The sequence below is a fragment of the Amblyomma maculatum genome, chromosome 9, assembly GCF_055883805.1.
Source record: "Amblyomma maculatum isolate TAMU_Amacu chromosome 9, ASM5588380v1, whole genome shotgun sequence".
Taxonomy (NCBI): Eukaryota; Metazoa; Arthropoda; class Arachnida; order Ixodida; family Ixodidae; genus Amblyomma; species Amblyomma maculatum.
The window spans coordinates 10,195,155-10,217,707 of record NC_139352.1 but is presented as its reverse complement, the minus strand read 5'-3'; the positions used below and the strand labels follow the sequence as shown (position 1 = coordinate 10,217,707).

At 45.8% G+C, this 22,553-nt stretch overlaps 1 protein-coding gene across 1 annotated transcript; it reads left to right on the top strand.

The window, feature by feature from the left end:
* The first annotated feature begins 5,186 nt into the window (after positions 1-5,186).
* Rap1 (RAS oncogene family member Rap1) lies at positions 5,187-19,177 on the top strand. Its single transcript, XM_084578051.1, has 8 exons — positions 5,187-5,271; positions 8,222-8,301; positions 8,402-8,470; positions 9,297-9,353; positions 10,554-10,694; positions 15,273-15,416; positions 15,937-16,034; positions 17,541-19,177. Exons 2-7 carry the CDS (start codon positions 8,245-8,247, stop codon positions 16,024-16,026), a joined length of 558 nt encoding a protein of 185 aa, XP_084434177.1. The 5' UTR covers positions 5,187-5,271; positions 8,222-8,244; the 3' UTR covers positions 16,027-16,034; positions 17,541-19,177.
* Positions 19,178-22,553: the final 3,376 nt, after the last annotated feature.

Genomic DNA, 22,553 nt, shown 5'->3' with positions numbered 1-22,553 from the left:
TGACGAAGGCGCGCGCGCGCGTGAGCAGATTGTTGACTGTATTTTATTTCTCGTACACGATAAATGTTCGATGCTGATTACGGCCTTTGTATAAACCATAAGGGGCGAAATGTCAGGACCTACCGGTTGCAACTAACGCGGGCGGAGCTAAAAGCGAGCGCGTTTCCCTTGCGCGTGAACGGCTGTAGCGGAGGAGCAGCAGTGGGGCGGTGGCGACCCCACCGAGGCGCGGCGGGCGGTGGAAACAGACCCCATTGGAGAGACCGTAAGAGAAGAGAAGCACGCTCTCCCTCGAGACAGGAATGCCACAGACCTGGTGCATTCTATTAAGTTTGTGACTACCAGCTGCATACGGCCCCAAAGAACATTTGCGAAAATTTTGTGATCTGCATTGCAGAGGAAAATTGGACGATACCTTTCAACCGTATTCAAACGATTGCTGTATTTGCTTTTGGTATGAATATATATATATATATATATATATATATATATATATATATATATATATATATATATATATATATATATATATATAGTAAGCCCAGAATAGAAATAGAGAGTGGGAGGCAGAAAACCAGCATCACAAGATGCTTGGAAAACTTCTAGCAAAACAGGTGCAAGGCAAGGCAAACATTTTTTTCTAAAACTCGCTACAAACGCCATCCGGCCCAGGGGATTTCTGACCCTGCAACTCAGAAATAACAGAAAATAACAGATTTAACCTCGTCCAAAGTGTTAGGTCTCTATACTACACCACGCTGCCCATTGTCAAGTTACTGAAATCTGATCTCCCATTTTGGCCCTTCACAACTCCCAACGAGTTTTCGATAATAGTCAAAGAAAGAATCCTGAATTCCAGATGTGTCAAATAGGTAACATAATTAATAATAATAATTTGGCCACAGGAAAGGCGCGGTATCTATCCCACCTGTTCTGTGGACACCTGACCCGCGCCATAAAGGAAGGGAGGAAGGTACGAGTGAATGCGGAAAAAGAGATGCTGTAGTTGTTGTTGTTGTGGCTGTAGGAAGAATGAAAAGAAAATGCACGGGCCTGCTACTGACTCTGTAGCTGAGCCACCTCCGCTGTCTCGTGCAGATAGAAGAGAATATAGAGCAGAAATAAAAGCAAGAGGGAAAGAAAGGCGCGAGCCGCAACAACAGCCGTCGTCCACAACCAGCGGTGGCGTGTGCAATGACGGCCTACAACAGATAAAAATTCGGTGCCAGGCCAGCCCCCGCCGCAAGCAGCGGTGACCCACCTGCACCAGCCCCATCAGGGCAGAGAATTAGAGATGCTGTAGTGGGCGCGCTCCAGAGTAATTTCAACCACCGCTGACGAGGGAGGTGGGGTGGCTGCTCCTGGCACTACGGGGCTGGGAATGGTACGCCGGGAGCTCGCCTGCCACCAGCGGTTGTACCTGTTGTAGGCCGCCATTGCACCCGCCACCGCTTCGGTGGCAGACGATGTTGTTGTTGTTCTCCTCTAATTTGATGACACATATCCACACAGGGGGATCGGCCAAGAATTGGGGCTGTTGAAGCGCGTCTTTCTATCTTCTTTCTTTCTCTATTTCCTCTCCTGTCCGCACAAGGCAGCGGAGGTGGCTCAGCTACAGAGCCAGTAGCAGGCCCGTGCATTTTCTTTTCCTTCTTCCTACAGTCGCAACTACAACATCGCACTTTAGTGGTCCAAAGTGCCCCACCTAGCGAAACATATGTTTTTTCATGGTGCCCCCTCGATTTTTTTTATAATTCTTGCCATAACCTATCTCTCACAATCGCAGTACCCGGGCTCGACCCTGGGTACTCAGAGAAACGTTTTTTTTATGGTGCCCCCTTGAATTTTTCATTCTTGCCATAACCTCCTCCTCACAACCGGAGTGCCCGGGCTCGACAGAACCGTGGCGGCTGCATTCCGATCAAGATGAATAAATTCACCAAGCAAGCACTTGGTTACTCGTCCTCTGCCCCTACGTGCATACAAGATGTCCCCGTTTCCTTGTCAATGCTGTGATCGGAAGCGCTTGAAGAAAAGGCAAAGCAGTGCTCGGCGTGGATCCTTTTACGCTACGCGCGGACGACTGCACCAACTTTACTGTGGGTATTGTCGGGCTTGTGGTTGCGCGTCGACATTCATGAATTTGTGGTTCTGAGGACTAGTTTGGTAACATGCCCGGATTGAGGTCGACCTCGAGTTCGCTCAGAGAGCTCTTTTGCCTTCTCGCACAGGTATACGTATTCTAGGAATCCTGAACGCACAGTCGCTCTATGCGGCTGTTACAGCACAGCACAGTTCACCATCGCGCCTGCACTGCTTGCGAGCACTACGAGCAGAGCTTAAAGCTAGGGGGGTCTCCTGAGACCCCCCCTCCGAGCTCGTATACTGTACAAGGACTGCATGAATACGATTAAGGCTACCATCTTTTCTTGTCAGTGGTTGTGGAGGAAGGATTCCCATGACTCCTTATTTCCATGTATCCAGCGCTGGGCAAGCCCAGAGCATGTGATTTAGGTTGGTTGGTTTGTGGGGTTTAACGTCCCAAAGCGACCCAGGCTATGAGAGACGCCGTAGTGGAGGACTCCACTACGGCGTCTCTCATAGCCTGGGTCGCTTTGGGACGTTAAACCCCACATCCCAAGTGATTTAGGGTAGCTATGCCTTCACAGTTTTTACATTTGGAAGAGTGCACCTCAGGATGCCATTTGTGTAGGATATACGGGTTTGGGAAGGTGCCCGTCTGCAGTTTTCGCCAGATTACTTCTCCTTTCTTTGTGAGAGATCTATGGGAGGGGGGGTCCTCGTGGCCATTCTGTAGTGTTCACAGCCAGGAAGAACAAATCCAGAAGCAAGTCATCCGGCAAGCCCAGGCATACCCAGGCCGCCGCCGTAAGCCAACTGATTCCGGCCGAAGTCTAGTGGGGAGATAGACGGTGAAAGGGGGAGCTGCGTCTCACCCGATCATCCATGCTCTCTGACTGGTGCAAATAAAGTGCTTTCTCTCTCTCTTGTCAGTGGTTGTCAGAACTTTCCTTCTCTGTTGTTCCAGCAATTCCTCTTTAAGTTTGAATAAAAAGCCGTTAACATATTTTCTAAAGCCCGAGGAGAAAAATGATTTCTCCCGTTAAATTTGTACAAAACGATGTGCAAGGCAAGCCACCCAACACCCAACCGCTTTCTTTCCCTCTCCATCTGAGCTCGAACTAAGGCCTTTCCTGTCTTGTATTTTAAGGCGAAAGCCTTTAATGACTCATACTGTCGTGGACAAAGTGTGTCCCGCTTTTGGTGGTGGTAGAAAACATTTATATAGGATACAAATACAGGAGGTCATGCATGAGCTGACCCTGAAGGGGCCAACCCTCACAAACACTAGGTGGAGGTCCCTAGTTCGGGACCCCAGTGGCGTCTGCCGCCGCTCGGGCTCGCCCGACTAAGGCCCGTTGGGCCTTCAGGTCGAAGCAGCCGAGCAGGGTCGCCTCCCAGTCCTCCCGGGTTGGGTTGGGGTGAGAGGGAATAGCCGGATTTGAGGGGCAGGCCCACACCATATGGTAGATGTCCGAAGGCACCACCCCACAGTGCGGGCAGCTGCCAGAGAAAGCAGGGTCGAAGTACAGCAGTGTGTTGGCAGCAGCCGGGCACAGCAGTGTGTTGGTATAGAGGCGAAGAGCCGCTCATCCGCCTTTGAAAGGCCTTTACATGGGCGGGGGTAAAGGCTGTGGCTAGATTGGTAGTAATTTACGATATCTTTGAATGTATAAGCCGTATTAGGATCAGCGTCCTGGTCGGAGGGGGAGGAGGAGGAAACTTCCCGGAGAGAGAGCGCGCGGGCGGCGGCGTCGGCAGCCTCGTTTCCAGCCAGCCGGCGGCTGTCGCGTGGTGTTCCTTGGCGCGCGTTCAATTGTGGGATTGCAGATCGCAGAAACGCTAGACAAGATGAGACCTGGAGGAAAGGCGCACAATCTGTCACACTTTCTGCGACACGTGTGCATTTGGACGGTACACAATCGCTCCTGTGGCGTGGCGTTCCTTGGCGCGCGTTCAAATGTGAGATTCCAAGTGGTGGGAACGCTACACAAGATGAGAATTCACAGGCTTTCTCCTTTCACTACTTTAGTCGCTGACGTCCCTCGTAATTTTCAGTCGTAAAGTCAACCGGACTCCAGTTCAGCACGTTGTCAACGTCATTGTGCTTGCTTTTCCTGTCACATTGAAATATTTAAGTCAGGCAACAACGTTTGGTTTATTATATTAACTCTATGGTATACTTGTATACACGCTGCATATATCTGCTGCGCAGTGCAACGCAACCTGAGTGAACAGAATAATCTTTACCTAGGGAGCCTACCTACATGTTGCCCTCGCCAGCCCTCACACACAATACAACCAAGCACGTATCGCTTCGCAAAGCCTAGCTGGCCTAGTCGCAGAGCTAGGGCACGCAATCCGCAAAACGGTAACGAATGTTTTGGGTGGTGGCGCCATGCTTACGTTACGCCTCGTGGAAGAAAATATCCACAGAGTTAATACAAAGTCTATGTATTAACTCTATGAAAATATCGGATCAGTCCGTGAAAGGCATCGTCAGCGGCGCCAACAGCCGCACTCGCCAGCTCAAACTCATGACAAGCGAACCGGCAGAGGTGCGGCGTAGCGCTAAGATATCCGTTCACTGTCATCACTTCCGATATAGTTTGGGCCTGGGATTATCACAGCGAAGGCTCAAATCTCCTCGTTTGTCATCACTTCGGGGTTGCGAGGCCTAACGGCGCTGAACACTTCCCCGATCAAATAAGATCAAAATAGTATCGCAATTTGGGATGAAATGAGAAGAGGACAAAGATGAAGCGAAAATAAAAGGATGTGAAGACAGACCAGAATGAGCGTGGATGAGGACATGAGAAAGCAAGAAAAGAAATACAGAAGAAATACAGCGCAGGGAAAGAGACACACATGAGAATGAAAGGAAATGATGGGGAATGAATGCCGGTTGCCGCTTGCCGGGCAAGCGAATAGGAGGGACGAGAAGAAAATTGCAGAGAAGTAAGAAAACAATGTTAACGTGTTTTCAGACCATATCGCTCTGGTAAGTGTTATTTTAATTAAAATTGTTTACGAAAATAATAATGTTTTGAAATAAGATTTATAGCTTAAAATTTAGCTTGTTTTATGCATCGCCTTTTGGTAGCTCTGCGGCTCTGACGTCATTGCGCCAGAAAGCACAGAGGCATCGCCCTGTTGTATATCTTTATTCAGTTGGTATCCTATCTAAAGGTATGTGGAGTTTATTTCTTGCGTCAATTTCTGGGCCCTGCTTGTATTCTGTGCCGTACCTACTTTAGCGCACGGGGCCGTTTTTGTGTAATTCTCTGCAATGAACCGCGCTCCGCCCGTCTGGCGATGCTAGGCCTACAGTCTGCTAAGGGTTGCCCTGATTGTTTATGAAAATACTCATCTCGTACGATAGTGAAGTGCCCCCGAAGCCTTACGTGTAGGCCGGGCAGGGCTGTCCGTTTAATATCGCCGCAACAGCAGAGACAGCTGCCGATTTGCTGTCTTCAAGAAAAGCTATTTGGCGACCCACGCTCGTAATGCATTTTTTTTCGCCTCCTAATCAAAGCGAGCTGAGATCGTTGACATCCATAAAAGGAATCTGCTTGAGTGACGACAGCTCCCGCTTCCCTGTTTATGATTGTGTATGATTTCTACTGAATGTCACATTGTTAGCACTGTATTTTGGCACGCTGCGTGTGTAGCTCGCTGTCATAGCCTTCGGAGCCCCAGCATGCCCGCCAGCGACGGGAAGGCGGGTCATGAGATTTTTTTTCATTGCTGCGCTCTCATCTGTTCCTTTTCCTTTGGAGGACATCTCTGTCGCGATGGTGGTGGGCGATGTCGCCTCCGCCGCCTCTGGTTGCCCGCAATTTTGGGGCGTGTGTCGAGACCCGGAGCGCAACTTCAGGAGGGCGGAGCGGCAGTGTTGGGAGGGGGTGCGTATCGCATTTTCCGCCGCATTAGCCGCCGCTCCATGCCGAGCCCAAGTGCGACACACGCACGAGGCGTAACGTAGTAAGGTGCTGTCACCTTGGTGCGCACGCGGCTCGGAATGGCTAAGCCACGCGTTGCGTAGAGTTCTTGGAGCGTACAAACTAGCGCGCTGAATGAAGAGGCCACCCCACCGGTGCGGTCAATGGTGCATGCGTGGTCCGTCGATTTTGGCCACCGTCCAATATACCGCCTTCGCTCGCTTCGCTGGAAAAGGTGACTGGCGCAACAAAACGAAAAAGAAAAAAAAAAGTTGTAGGAAGAAACGCCCACCCCTGCGTAACTCAACTTGCGATTTTTTTTTTTTTTTCGCAGTTTCCTCTCCCCTGCTTGTGGTCCCGCTACGCTCACGCGAGTGGTTTCCATCCGCGCGCTGCCTCCCCGATTATATTTGGACAGGCGACGTCTTGTCCGTGACTCTGCCGTGTACTAGCGCTTCGATCAGAGCTTGGAACGGCAGCGATTGCAGCCCGTCCTGGTACCGCACTGTTTTGTGACAAACTGTCATCGCGGATTGCGTAAATTGTCTAATTCTTGTTACATCTATATTAGTTGGTAACTTGCTAGGTTGCTGAACGAGCTGTCAGAGCCCAACATTTCAGCATAACCAGTATTCCCACCTTGAAATATAAAGTAGGCAGTAATTGCTCCTTGCCTCCTTAAGAGCACCCTTTCTTTTCATTCAATTTTCTAAATGCATAGTCAGGAGATCCATCATAGTAGCTTTGCCCTGGGTGTAGTTTGCAGTTCCTAGTTAGTCCTTTGCTGGTCAGTTTGTGCAGTTTAAGTACAGGCGGGCATGAGGTTTTCGGTGTTCAGTTTCACTTGTACTATTCCGGCAACATCATGATGAAAAATATATGCCCTACTAACTTGTTCAGCATCCTTACAGTGAGGGCGGTGGCACCCCCCAACTTTTTTCGAGAGCACGAGGTCGTTCGTCTGGTGTGTGGGACATGGATGTGACAGCTGTGTCCAGATGTAGCGTCTGGATGTCTGCCAGCAGCCTCGTGGGGAGTGCTAGTCTAGCAGGCAGCGGGTGGTCGGAAAGTTTCTTGTGCAGCGTAGTTTCATAGCCTCTCACTGTTCAAGAGTTTTCATGACTGTCTGCCTTTGTGCAGGAAAGTGCCTGTACACATGCTTTGCTACAAGGCAAGGGGCCTTGCTCCGGAAAAAGTCAAAACCTGTTCGATGCTCAGCGAGCGCGGAACATGCGTGTCGACGAGGCGGAAATGGCTTAGGCTTTCCTGCCCCAAGGCTTTTATTTTTGAACGAGGTCACAAGTTTGAAGGCACCGTCATTTGTCGGGCAGCAGCTGTCTTGTCGCAGGTCGCGCTATTTCGTGGAGCCTTACTTCTGCTTGCTCCTTGTGAACTGTGCACAGTAACTCCAGTTATCTACATTGCGTTTTGTGTTAATGCGTAGATGTTGCGGTGATAATCTATGTTGTGTAAAAAGTGAAGGTTAGTTTCAGAGAAGCTGGCATGTTTGTCTATGACTTGGTAAGCATTCCCTTAATCACTAAGGTTAATGTGATTTAGCAGGATAATTGTAGTGCTAAACGATGACACAGAGCGGAGAAGCTCAGGACGACTCTACGCTTTCAACAATACTTTATTATGAGAAAACGCTGTGCGATGCTTATACTCTTTCTTATACATACTTTTGCTTGCTAGTGAAAAACGTAGTGTAGCAAGTTTGCTTGTATTATTTATTGTATGAAGGCTGTGGAAGCTGCAGTAATGCAAGATTTTATGCGGACTGCAATGTAGTCATCAGTGTTATGTTCAGCCATGCGGGTGGCAGGCGTGATTCACATGAGCAACTGGTTGTGAGTAACCGTTGCATCATGTGCGTGAGTAATACTACACGACTCATTTTATTTAGGACCAACATTACTTATAACAGTTAAATAGCAAGAAACATGCAGTGCTCAGATGTATTTGCTAAGCTTTTCTGGCCTTTGAACTGATGAATTGGCTGCCGCGTCCATTGTAATATCGAGAGCACTGACGAATTTCTGTTGGCATGTGTGTATTCTGGGTACTTGAAGACTTGTGAGTGCAGAGATAAGCCACTGGTGTTTTCTGTTTGTACTGTTATCGGAACCAACCGATGAAGTGCAAGGCCTGTGGCAATCTTTGCTTTTTCTTATCTTCACTTCATTTTTCTGATGCAGCCGTAGCCCTGTCTGGGTCTACAATGAGGGAGTACAAGATTGTGGTGTTGGGGAGCGGAGGTGTTGGTAAAAGTGCCCTGGTAGGTCTGCATTTATTTTTCACTTATGTCAGTCATGAACTGACTGTACTGATTTAGTACAACCCTTTTTTCTTTTTCTTTTTTTATATGTTCACCACAGACGGTACAGTTTGTTCAGGGCATCTTTGTGGAAAAATATGACCCAACCATTGAAGACAGTTACCGGAAGGTGAGTGCATTTTAATTTAATTTGTTCTGTTAATCTTGCCTACAAGGCTGCTAAATGAACCCCATATATGCGCGTGTCAGGGCTCAGTTCTCTGTGCTTTCAAACATCTCTTATATTTGTCTGTTTATACTGCAGTCCTTGGGAGAAAATTAAATATGCACAGTTACTGCAACGAGAAGCTGAAAAACAGTTGCAGGGATGGTTATACTTCACTTGTGGTTTTAATCAACAGTGTTTAAGGTGCCATTACTCAGAAAATCCGGCATCCATGTTGTGAGCAAAAAAAATAATGGGCATAGCTCTGGCAGGTGATAGCTTGCAGCTCTCGTGGCCAAGCACTTTGATGGTTTGTGAGACTTAATGAGACCTCATGATATCAGAAACTTAAGAGGAGCATCCACCTCAGGTTACTCATATGAGGTGGGAAAGTGGAATAAGCACCAACCTTCCAGTGCTTTTGGATGCCAAGTCAGTCACGCTATACCAACGCTACGCAGGCACATTCACATGGCTTGGTTAATAAAGGGTTTTGTGTTGGGTGGTCGCCTACACTATCGCATCATACCACTAAAGGCGGAGCTTAAGTGTCATTCTAATCTTTGTCCTTGGAAAGAATGGATTCTTGTGGCAGTTGTGCAAAAAAGGATGTTCACATTTTCATGCTGCCTCGTGTGCTAGACAAACCCTTTTCAAGAATTGTGACATTTCTTTAGTTGGGGCTGGGTTAGTGCTAGACAGGTTCTCGGAGGGTCACTGGTTCCGTAAAACGTAGTTATGCCCAAAAATCAGTTATTTAATTGGCATTTTTTCTGGTTTCAATTTTCAGCAAGTGGAAGTGGACGGTCAACAGTGCATGCTGGAAATCTTGGACACTGCTGGAACGGTAAGTTGAAGTCATTCTTTTAGTGCGTGACTCACTTCATTGTGTGTCACACCAGCTGTTTTTAAAAAGCATAAAAAAGCCTTTGTGACTGTCTTCTCGTGATTCAAATTTTAGGTTGTCTGGGCTCAGAGTTGAAGCCTTGAGCACAGTAAGTACACGCCTGCATGAATGGCACGCGAAGAGATGCAAAGAGACCTTTGCCCTGTCATGGGCAGTAGTTGTTAGGCTGACCGTGACAAAGCCTAGCTGAAGCAGTGGACAGTGATCCAGATTGTGATGGTACCTAGGCGGACCAACGGGCGGTAATTAGGCCGATTATGACAAAGCACAGCTGGAGCAGTGCCTATAAGCCACAACTTAAGGCAATGCTTTCGCCTTCAGGTGATGCAACGTCCGTTCCAGCATCTCACTGCTACGGAAGGTATTCGTTGACACATACTTAGTTGCACTGGTGCATTTCGTCAAGCGTGACGCGCTTCCTCGCCCCCGCATATGATTGCGCATGCCAAGTGTGCATTCAACCTTGAAACCAATGTTAGACTGTTTCCGGATGCGTCAAAGGGAGCCGTGATGGCAATCAGCACCTTCAGACACCTGAGCTGTCACTGAAAAAAGTTTCAACCATACGGCAGAAGAACTTGCAGCAAAGTGTCGTGTCTGGATAAAGGGAGATTGGAGCAGCGTTTGCGGGAACTATGTGCACCCTCAAATTCTCAAATTGCCTTCACTTCATCTAGACCTGACAAACATGCTGAGATGATATCCTCCTGACTTCGTCATTGCTAATTATAGCCACAGATTAAATTAACTACATCTTGTCGGAACACTTGCAGTTCACCTTGAAACGTGTAGTAGGGCCATACATGCAGTTTTGATCTTAACACCTAAAACAAATGCACAAATTCAGTATTGCTAAACTTTAAAGCATAAGAATACACTGCATTTCTTCATTAACATGTAGAAAGATGTCTTTGCAGCTTGAGAATCGTGAATATGCAGAAGTATCTGATCACATTTTGCCTATCTCTCTGCAGTGCCTTCACTTGCTATGTAGCTTTGCAGCATTGCCGAGTGCTGATGTATCAGTAGTTAAGGCCGCACGATAACTAGTTGGTTGTGTGAGTGTGCTTTCTGGCTGTTTTTTTTGTGCTATTGCGTTTTATGTAAATGCATTTCTCTGCCTTTTTCTCCCACCCGTAGGAGCAATTCACAGCAATGCGTGACCTGTACATGAAGAATGGCCAAGGCTTCGTGCTCGTTTACTCCATCACGGCCCAGTCAACCTTCAATGACCTCCAGGACCTCAGGGAGCAGATCCTCAGAGTCAAGGACATGGATGATGTGAGTGAGGGATGGAAGCCATGCTGAAGCAGTGCTATCTTGTTGCTGCAAACTTTGCACAATGCTTGCTTTTCTCGATTAATCGGTTTTGCTGCAAACCTGCACTGTGCATTTGTATCTCTAAATATATTATAGCATTATGCACTGAAAGATTTTGATTGTACGTTTTTTATGTGCTGAATCCAAAATTGTAAATATTTTTCACCTGCAGCAGGTAGTTTGGTATATCAGGGAAGATTGATCTCTTGTTCATTAGACCTTGCGGGCATTTAGTGTTAACAATCTACAGCCACGAAGGACTGCAATAAAGCATAAATATGCATTCCAGGGCTATTCAGCTGAAGGTAGCAGCTTGTTGAACTCTGAAAGAAAAAAAAGCTTGTGTTGGGGACTGAGGCAAATGATTTATAGTTTGTCAGTTAAGCAGCTGTTTGACTCTTAGTTACCATGCCTATCCAAATCGATCACCAATGATCGAAGATTTAAACCGCCGATTTCGACCTGTTGGGATCGTTTCTTGTGCACCTAGCACCACCCGTTAGCTAGTCTGGGTGCACTTTTTGGACCAGCTTAAATTTTCTCGCTCTGGTGACGTTCTGATTTCTTAGACCTTTTTGAGAACTAGTGTGCACCTGTTGTTACGAAAGGGGGCCTGTCGGCGGAAAAAAAAAAAAAATTCTGCCACTCATGGTAGTGCAGCATTAACTTCAAATTTTCGTGGTCAAAAGATTTCTAGCCAGATATCGAATTATATTGTTGGCTTTGTTATCTGGTGGTGTTGAGTGTTGATAACTACCCGAAAATGGTGCAAGCTATACACTGGTGAGCTTTGACTCTGAGTCCGGGTGGCTTTATTCCGTGAAAACGCATTCCTGAAGATCCGCCGCATGTCCAGCATATATACCCGACCTTTACAGCCAGTTTGCAGCAGTTTTAGTTTGGTGCCTCACGAAAACCAACTTCTCCGCATGGCACGAGAAATGAGGCCGTTTCCACCTGTAGTTTTTTTTTATGTAGCTTAAAACAGCGCTGTACAGGTACTTTTTTTTTTGTTTACTCAGTGTTCCTGGGTCATCGATCTTCAAAATGTATATTCTGAATTTTTTTTAATAATGCGTCTGCAGATATCGTGCCTTTTCTATCTTATTTTTATCAACCCGCTACAAAAAATGGCAATTTTTCGATTTTTTGTGTGTTACCTAATAAATATTTTGCTTTATAACTTGTGTCTTTTGAAAGAGCATTTCATTATGTGCAATTTTGTATGCTGCAACATGTGCCGCAGTATTTGTGCTGGCAAAAAAAATATCTTTAGAGACCTATGGAAAATGGCCATTTTCTCGCAGTAACGAAAGGGTTAAGATTAATTTTTATACAATTTATGCGTTCATATTTTTAGCTAAAAATAATACAGTAACAGCTGATGTAGAATCAGATGTATTGCTCCTCCATTATCCTAAGTGGGTTAAAAAGGCATTTTTTTTTAATTAGGGAAAACATTTTTGCTGTTCTTGAAGTACCAAGGCTGGTAAAATACTAAAATGAGTTTTGGCTGGTTTTTGGCGTGGGTGCACAATTTCGTGTCGATATAATTGTCCTTACAACAAGGATATTGCTGGTGAATGGATTGTGTAATCTGAATGATGGTATGGAAAAGCCACAATTTGAGCTTAATCTAAAAATCCAGGTGCACAGATTTACATCTTTAGGTTGCTAAATATGCTAATTAGGCAGCATCTTTCTACCCAAGTTTGCAGATAATTGCAGAAACACTCAGGTTCGTTAGTATATTTTGTTGCATCCCAGTTTATCTTTAGGAAGAAATACAGCTGTAGTCTTGTCGTATTTTTTAGTTTTATTTATTTATTTATTTATTAAGGAACCCCTTTGTGGCATTGATTTTAACCTTACTTGTTCGATAGCCGCTTAGTTGCTTATGCACCATAAAACCCGACACAACGCAAGCACTAAGTGGGGGACAGGTGCAGTAATCTTGGTTCAAGAAAAGATTGAACATTGAGAGTCGTTGTCAGCTTGTGAGGCTAGGAAAATAAACAGAATTTGCTTTGAACCCAAAGAGGGTAAAAAAGTTTTGCTTTGAACACCAAGAGGGTGAAAAAGTTGTGCAGTTATGCAGTTGGGCACCTTCGCGCGCATAATTGTCCTATGTAGTATTTTCTTATCGTGTTTTGTGGGACTGGTCTTGACCGAAGAAGACGGGTAGCTGCGAACAGAAATCAGTTGCAATCGATCGAGTTTGTCATGCCAAGTGTGTGTGCCACACGATAGCATGCACATTGACTCTGAGACATCATAGAGTACATAGACGTCTGAGAGTCAATGTATACATCGTGCATTGAGGTACAAGTCTTTTCAGCAGCAGCAGCGCTTTTAGACAGAAGACCGCGGAATTCCTCGGATTTATACCGCTGAACCAATCAAGCGTCTCGTAACTAATACTCGTGGCAACTGCATGCAACGTTGATTCTCTCGTACCCAGGCACATGAATGGCATCTTCGCAGACTGGCCGATATATGTTGGTCAATTGGTCGCGGTCAACGTCAGTGTTAGTCGTCGTCACTTTCCGATCGAGTGCAGTATAGGCCTATGACAGCTGGCTTCGAAATTGGACATGATCATGTTACAGCACACCATACATGAAATGTATACTGCATGCACATGTATGCTAGGTTGCAAAGTCCTACACTTGCATACTCGTTTTGGCAGCTGCCGTTGCTTGCCAGCGTCTGAACTGGCACTGCACGCTCACGTGACCGCCTGGCACCGCTGCAGCACTTTTCAGAACTAGTGCAGCCAGTGCAAGCCAAATCGAAGAGACCTTATACAGTCGGTGACCGATTTTTTGGACTCAACAGACCACGAAAATGTCCGAAAAAACAAATGTGCACCAAAAAAGCTCAATTTATTGTCTATTATTCACTTTGAGGCCGGAAAAGTTATGAATGCTTTTTTGTACCGCGCTCCGCTTCTGTGCTAACAGGTCCGCCTGAATTTCGCTTGCATCAGCTCAGCTTGCGTCGGCTGCACTGCTGCAGGTGTCATCGTCGTCGCTCTCAGATTCCACAAGCACTTGGCGAATAATTTCTGCGTCTGTGAACTCGGAAAACAAGACGGCCGGTGGAATTTCGACACTAGCAGTGCGAAGGTCGTGAATGAGCTGCTCACTGCCTGACAGCTGCTAGACTCTCCTCATCCAAGGCAGCCGACTCGTCATTCAGCACAAATCCCGCATGGCGGAAGCAAATGCGCAGCGTTGTGGGTGCTACAGACTTCTACGCATCGGCGAGCGTACTAAGTGCTCCAAGCAAATCGACAGAGGTTTTCCCACTGTCGGTGGCACACCACAACCACCAACCACTGGATCACAACACCGACTCCGTTGAGTGCCTTCTCGCTGCTGCGTTGCACTCAAAAAAAAAAAAAAAAAAAAATCCTTATAAAATTCGGAAACAGTTTTTTGAAGAACCGAAGCCGATTCAATTAAATGCGAGCCACAGTAGCGACAGAATGTAGTTTTCGCATCAGCACGACCATGGCTAGGCCTACTTGCTACGCTCGGCAACGCACGTGAAACACACAGAGGAACAGGCAGTCTAAGCGATCATGCTAAAAGAAAAAAAAAAGCACTCCGGCGGCGAGCAGTGACGGCAGCGACGTTGTCCCGGAAACGGAAGCTGCTAGGCAAATAATATAGCCTCGATCCAGCGTCAGTTGGCGCGCAAGGCCGGCACCGGTTTCGAGGCTATCGAAGGAAAAAGTAAACAAGATGGCAGCGACACCGCTGAAAATGTGTGGTAGTTGGCCCGACTGACGCTTGGAATTTCCGAAAAATCGAAAAGCCCTCCTTAGAGTGTGTTTCTCGAAATTGATTTTTGACCATTTTCGACCGTTGCAAGACTCGCGTTTCCCCTTAATTAACTCTACGGCTGTTATATTTATAAGAATTTTCGCTACTGCAAGTCTTCAACTAATTTTATTTTCCAGCTGATTGTGCATTTATCAACAATATGATAGTTAGCAACTTAGATGCAGCTTCCTTTAATGCCGCGGGCTCCGCCACTATTATACACATAGGCACGGCCGGTCTGCCGTGACCTAGATGGCCTCGCGTCGAGGCACCCTATATACGCCCGAAGTTCGAGCAATCAAAATCGCAGTTTTTTATACAGGGGGCCTATAGCAACTGTTAGTGTCAAAGAGCTCTGCTGAGGCTGGCATCAGTGGCATCGGTAAACTTGCGACATTTTTACTTGCCATTAACACGAATAACAGCCTTTCACGATTGTAAATTGGAGAATATGATTAATAAATAGCTTTTTGTTGGGAATTATTCGTCTATGCTCATTATACATAGCTACATTTTTGACCTCGTCACTCGTTAGGGAATTTTAACTGAAATAATCAGGAAAAACCTGGAAAAGTCAGGGATTTTGAAAATAGTGGTTTGCTAGACACCCTGTCTTGGTGCATGTGTAAATGGTGGGATTGCTACCCAAATCAAGGGTCACTGCACGTGCATTTGTGTATTATTGATGGCATGTCTTGTTCTTGTGCAGGTGCCAATGATTCTCGTCGGAAACAAGTGCGACTTGGAAGATGAGAGGGTGGTCGGCAAAGACCAGGGTGCAAACCTGGCCCGCTCATTTAACAATTGCGCCTTTCTCGAGAGTTCTGCAAAGGCCAAGATCAATGTCAACGAGGTGAGGATCAAAGGTTTTAATGGGTCATGATTTGGGTGCTGTCAAAATTATGGACAGTATATTGGGAAGAATGGCACACTACTTATCGCCCAGGTGAATGTAACTTGCATGCTTTTGGAGCTTGTGGCAGACATGTGAGAATTGGTATTGAAACAGAGCACTAAGCCAAGTTTACTACTTGTGCGTCTGTGCCAAAAAAGCATAGGCATAAAAAGGTGTGGGTCAACGTGCACTTTCAGCCTCATTAGTGACGTCAGATTATTTGGCAATTTGTCTAGAGCAAGGATTTCGGGCATGTGGCCTACTGGGCCTGAGTGTGCCAGACTTCATTCTGCAACTATGTCCTACATTCTTACTTTAGAGCTTACCTCTTATTCCCTCGTTTCTCAGTTTAGCCTAGTCTTTGATGTTCTCAGTGCCATCTGCCCAGGTTGGCAAGTGTTGTAATGCACTCCTGTGCCTTGCTCCGCTCCTGTGCCTTGAGCCATCATTGGAGCTCTTTTCTCTATCATTTGTGCAGATTTTCTATGACCTCGTCCGGCAGATCAACCGCAAGAACCCAGAGAAAAAGCCAAACACCAAAAAGAAGTCAAAGTGTGTCCTATTGTAGAAAAGCACGTGAGTTCAAGTCCCTGCATTTGAAACTGGGTTTTCGACACCTAGGTCAGTCAGCGTCACTGACCCTAGACTGCTATAGTGTGTAGTGCGGCTCAAGAACAAGGTGGTAAAGATTGGATAATTTATCAGTAATCATGCATGGATTATAATCTACATGGATAATGCCTTTAGACGTGCTCTCTTGACAAAATAGGGTGCTTTAGGTGAAAGGGAGCTCACCACCTTAATTTTGCGGAGTCGTAGCGTTGGCCAGCAAGTTTTAACCGATTACTGATCAGATGTAAAACAAGAAGCTAGGGTGGTATCAAACGTCGCTGCCATGTCACTGCAGGTAGGGAAACAATGTCTTTCTCATAGCTTTAGTTCGTTTTGTATGAGGGGAGTTATTACTCACTGACATCCATCTAAGCTCAGCTATACGGCTACAAAGGAAAGCTATACAGCTTTCTCAGAAACTTCGTAATTAAATAAAAATTCGTCCTGGTCTGGGGATCAAACCCAGGACCACTCCCTTTCTGGGCAGTTGCTCTACCAACTGAGCTAACCAGGACGGTCTGTAGAACAGATGGTAGGGCGAGAGTGAATTGATCAATAACTCTAGTAGTGTTAGTCGAATATTTTTGGGAAACCTCAAAGGTGGAGTAGATTTTTTAATAAGGAAGTAATTACTCATTGGCATCCACCCAAGCGCAGCCATATGGATGCAAAGGAGACCTATACAGCTTTCTCGGGAACTTTGCCTCGAAAATTCGCTTTTCTTCTGGACCCATTAACTGCCCTGAGCAGGTGACTACAATGAACAGGGCTATGCTACAAGGCTGCGTCTGGCGACAGTGTGCTTTCTATGTGTATCATGGCCACAGTTACTGCTCGCGTACTAGTTAAGGCTGGTTCACCTCTCTGTGATGAACCAAGTTTACCATGCGTCATGCTAAGTGCCATTCCAAACCACTCGGTTATGGTTGGATGGGTTGCATTTTCAGCCTATGCGGCGCAAACCTGACTTCTCCCGTCTTGGCTACTCTTTCACGTATTCAGAGCATTGAAGCAAGGCGAAGCTTAAACTAAGTAAATCTGCTGCAGTACAAATTAAGTGGCTTTAAAATATGGCTAGGTAGCCAAAATATTGAAATTTGTTTGACTTCACCATGGCGTTCAAGGTATTGAGTCTGCTGTATGTACTACTTCCATGGAGGCAGTCTCAATGAGGAATTAAGTAACTTTGCAATATCAGTGAATTTGCTATATGGTGATTCGTTACTGCCAGGTTATAAACTTGGTGCTACAAAAATGTTCTGGCGGTCAATTTTCATGCAATAGGAAGCTTTAATTTATTCAATTTTTGGCTGAACATCGTAAGCGTTTCATGAGGATAAAACCTTAAAAGCAGTGTGGTAAGGTCCAATTGCAGTGGGCAACTGCTGGTCTTTTATGCATAAGCCATGAATCATCTGGCCCAGCAGTTCACATTACAGAATAGGCTTTTGTTTTTTCCTGGTTTTTCAGGTTGCGACCTCCCTCTCTGGCGCCAAGGCTGACAGATGTCCCCAACTCCTGGTTACATCATCGTGCCCGCGATGAGGCCTTCGGACAGTGGGCAGCGAGGAATCGAGACATCCGCGACTCTTGAAGCTCGCCAAGCCCCGTCTGCAAGCACTCGCTCGATCGCAGATTTTTTTTTTTTTTCGTCGCGCAATCGTTGTCTTCTCTCTCTAATGGCTACCTGCCGTCGTCGCACACACTGTCGATGTCTGACTTGTAAAAACTCTTTTTGAGAGGGGCTTTGGGAAATTATTTTATCGTTTCTTGGAACCCTTTCCAGACGAAAACGCATTTCAAGTACCCCTTTCCACTTCAAACTATGCCACTGCTATGTGGATGTCATGCCCCAGCATGCTTCTAAATGAAGCTTCCCGGAGGAAAAAAATGGGATGAATGCCAAACTCTGCTCACTTCGATCATTGCTCTTCTATGTGTAAGTGTTTTTCTGAAGCCGGCAGCATGCTCTGAAAGCCTGTGCGGCATCGCTTTTCCGTTATCGGGTCTTCCGGTCGAACGTGCCTCTCACTTTTATCTGTCATGTCAGTAGCACAGCAAGGCCCCGTCTCCGAAACCCCCAGTCTTTACGGTAATGTTGCCGGCAGTTCAGTGATAGAGGTAGCACATTCGGCGGAGAGCTCACTGTCGCGTGGTAGCTGCTATACTTTCTGGTGGCGAGCAGCGCTTTTCTCGCCTTCTGTGCAGTTTTCTTTTGCAGTTTGTCTGCTGTCGTGAAAGTCTTGCAAATCTGCACTTCGTCGAGTTTGTTATGTATAGCACGCATGCTGCTTGCATCGAACTAGCTTTTTACGTTCATCCGCGATTTCAGGCCTCACACGTGTAACACTTCATTTCCAAGCTCTCTATACGAGCTTTGAGACAATGTGTTTAGCTCTTTCGTCACCTTATTTGCTGCCTCGGATGAAGTTGGATGAATTCTTTTCGAGACCTTTTTATGTTCCGGTTGCATTTCGCACACTATGTTGCAATAGAGGTTGCCTCTTCATCGAAGGCGGTCAGTGGTGGCATGTGTACATATATAATTAGGAGCAATCTTGAAGCAATCCACATTATAGCTTATATGATGGAGAGGAGTGCACATCACCATTGTTTAGTAGGGTGCCTTTTTATTTTTCCTCTCGTGCTGTTTGTTCTGGCAGCAACATTTTTCCCTCTATTTATTAAATCAGCCCTTTGCTACACCTCTTGTCTTTTTTCCGATATTTTTAGAAAGGCACAGCTTGGTCTTGCATGTGTATCGAATGGACTTGTTCCCCTTTTACTGCGTTTCCTCCTGATCCACTTAAGTTTTAATATAGGGCGTGCATGTTTTTAGCCACTTTTTGTCCAGATAATTTCCTGATCTTTTTTTGTCAGGCAAAGAGCGCTAGGTGCAATCCTGATGAAATGTTTTATGTTTTAGCCTTTCGGTTCAGCGCAATGCAAGGTGTTCTTTGTGGCGAACACTTGTTTCTGGCCAAATAGAGAAATTAACTGCAAATGTGAATTTGGAATGTACTTATGGTGCTACAGACTTGATTGTAGGAATGAGAAAGGGCTCCATACGTACGCAAGTATAAATAAACTTTTTAATCAGCCATTAAGAGTGTGTTGTTGTTTTTGTCCTTCGAAGAAAGTTAAAGGGCAACTCCGGAAGGTTTTCTACATTCACATATTCAGGCAAAAGAAAATTAATGCAAGTTTTCTCTAAGCCCTGACGCATTTTACCAAATTTGGGTGCTGTGCTATAATTCATTAGCGCGCAACTCTATTTTAAATTTGGCGGTTTTTGGGCCCTTAGTAAAGACTATTTCTGTGGAAAACTGCCCTTGCGACGTCACAAATATTATACCAGTGTTATAGCCCGCTCCTAGCGTGATCATGAAATTCTGAGGCCTGTATTGGGCAATCTCGGGCCTTTCGTGCACTGAGTCATGATTTCCAGACATTTCCACTATCCAACGAGTGCGAGCGTTTTTAGAATAGTGCATGTAACTTCATCATTCCGTCAACTGGAACGTCCTTACTGGTCATGAAGCCAGTCTGTTTTGATTTCCTGTTCTTTAATTTTTGATAACAGTTCTACTTGGAATTTCAAAAAATAGTTTTTGTGTCTGAGTCGGGACACACCAAAGAACGTAATACTACCAGTGACTAAAAATTATGAAAGAACCACCGGAGTTGCCCTTCAATAAGGCTTCGTAAAACCCAACGGTGTGGCGCACAACTCAGCGGATTGAGCTCACATTTTGATTTTACTGGCTACTTGTATTGCGCCAGGCCACGACACTGGGCTGAGCAGAGGCAAGGTGCCGCTGCAGAAAAGTAACTGCACCACCCGCAAGTAGTGCAGACGGCACATTCCTCAACATCAGCGCGCGCCCGTGTGACGCATAGTACACTTCACTGTCGGGTGAGGCTTGATGTCAGCGATTTTATGGTTGTTTGGAGTTATACCAGAGACTGCAAGCTTTGCGTGTAGACCGCTGGGCTACCCTTATCTGAATCAGCAGAGTGGCTTGTAGCATAGCTGAGAATACCAGTTTTTCAGAGCAAAAAAAATAATTTTCGATGCCCATATCGAAGCTCAGTTGCTCCTCTGATGCAGTAAATTGAAAATCTGAAATGCTTACAATACCTCCGACCACTGTATACTTGTTTGCATATATTGACAATAGAGTATAAAGTTATCTTAGAGTAGTTGTATAATGCAGTGTCATTATTTTTGTGACTATGATAACTACAGATGCAGCTGAATTATAGTTGAGATTTTAGAGAAATGCGTAGTGTAGCTTAGTTACTTTCCAAAAGTTATTTTGCCAGTTGTGGCTGTGTTCTGAGGCACATAACTGCTCAACATTAAACAAAAGAGCTCTTCTAACGAAGACAAAAATTACTGGCAGTTGAGTGGAACGCTCTGTATACATAGTTTCCCGCAATCTCTGACGCGTAAGGACGACACAGTACTGAAGAAGGGGAAGGTATAGAGCATTATAGCTCTGGAATGAGCCGGCCATCAGCCCTTGGAAGAAATAACACGCAGTAAACCAAAATGACACAGGAGTAAGAAGTAAACAATTTGTTTTCTATCCAACCATTATAAGTGCACCGACTCACTCATTGGACTTTCACACTATGCAGGACTTCATACTGTGGCTAGTAGAGCGAAATGAAACATTCTCCTTTTTACTACTCCATTACCCGCTTAAGCTAAATTGCTCAGGTTTTATTAACCTGAAATGTACTTGCCAGACACAACATACTCCCAAACAAATTAGACGAATTTTAGTGTAATAACTCTTTCTATTCTCCTACTTATTAGAGTCCGATACTTTTGAAGGGCTAGTATTATCTAGAGGAATAGAACAAAATTTGCCGACGAAAACGTTACTTACTAATGCGAAATTTGAGCGCAGCTCATCAGCTGTGTCACCTTTTCGATAGATTGAGGCAAACATTTTGAGCAAAATTTGTGTGCAATTACAACTATTTTATTTTTCACACATATTCCTTCATGAAACACTGCACTGACAGTTCTTGACTGTCGTGAAGGATGCTTTGTGGTCGAAGAAATGAAGAGAGCAATTAAGTTATCGGGAGGTTGCGGGAGGCAGCGCATGGGCCCATAGGAGCAATGCGTGGCGAAGAGACTAATGCCACACGCTGCAGACGAGAAGCAAGAACCTTCGCAAATATCTGACTTGAAAACGCTGTAGCAAGCGCCTCATGGAATTTCTAGATGTATGTTTTAAAGGCAAATGAGGGTGGGCTAGATTCGGGCCAAGCCTTCCTTGAAAACCAAGGGACGATCGGCTAGATTCAAACTATTAAACTAGCTGTATATACGCACGCTACATCAAAATATGATGCTTTTCTCTGAGAGTTTGTGAATTCTCAGTTACTGCACGTTACGCTGCAGTTTGGTGTGGGCGCTCGCATTCATGATTTACCTTTGCAGTGTGTACCATGCATGGTCACGTCTTCCACTTGAGCTCCGAAGCATGCCTTTCATAATTGGTTTACAGGAATGGAAAGACGCAGTATCTGTCACACTTGTTTCTGTGGACACCTGAATCGTGCTGTAAGGGAAGGAAGGAAAGAGGACTGGTTAGGAGGGACAAGGCGACAACGTTGCGCGAAGTCCAGGAACGGCCGCCAAAGAGCTGCGCTCTAAAACTGTGGTATGCTGGACGACTGTGTGATTACCTTTCTAAGTCCTTTGTGGACACATCATCAGCATACATATTCCCAGGTTGAAAGGAAGCTGTCATTTGGAGACAATTACAGATAGATTCGTACCCAAAACTACACATACTAAACAAAATTCACCCTATGATATATGCGGACATATGTCCTTGGCGCAACAAAATACCCACATTATATCGCATCACATGAGCGTGTCGAAACACAGACGTGGTCCCCAAAATACGAAACCCGAGTGCGAAGCAATGGGAGACTACTGTCCAGCGACCGCTGAGAAGACCAGCAAGGTCTGGTACAGCGAGCGCAACTTGTGGCAGTGGCCAGCGAAGCCCTGGACCGAGGGTAACCGACCAATGGTTGGAAGCGGATGAGGTCAACAGAGAAGACTCCTGGGGATGCAACAAGGAGACACCTCTGAATACGCCCCAAAAGCACAGAAAAAAATTAAAGAGCACTGCAGAATTTGCATTGGAGTAATGCGAAAGCACGGATGCTGCTGTTGGTTGCTTCTAAGTTGCTTAATTCACTTCTTGTTTGCCCATTTTAGGATTCCTGCCTGGGCTGTCGAGCAGTGCGACGTGCGTCGCATGGACTCCCGCCTCAAATTCAACTTTTGGCGGAACGCTTCGGTTCTTGGACCTGTCACATATTGGAACATCTCGGAACCACCCGGCACCTGTGCATACCAATTCTCGGCAAGTCGACGCCCAGCTTACGTATTTTTCGGACGTTTTACCCGGACCAAGTGACCGAAGGAGCTAAGTAGCGCGTAGGCCT

Bases quoted from the DNA above. Each gene is read 5' to 3' on its own strand.
- Rap1 (XM_084578051.1), top strand. From the start codon at position 8,245: ATGAGGGAGTACAAGATTGTGGTGTTGGGGAGCGGAGGTGTTGGTAAA. The intron at 8,471-9,296 runs GTGAGTGCATTT...TTCAATTTTCAG, and splicing joins TTGAAGACAGTTACCGGAAG to CAAGTGGAAGTGGACGGTCA. The intron at 10,695-15,272 runs GTGAGTGAGGGA...GTTCTTGTGCAG, and splicing joins GAGTCAAGGACATGGATGAT to GTGCCAATGATTCTCGTCGG.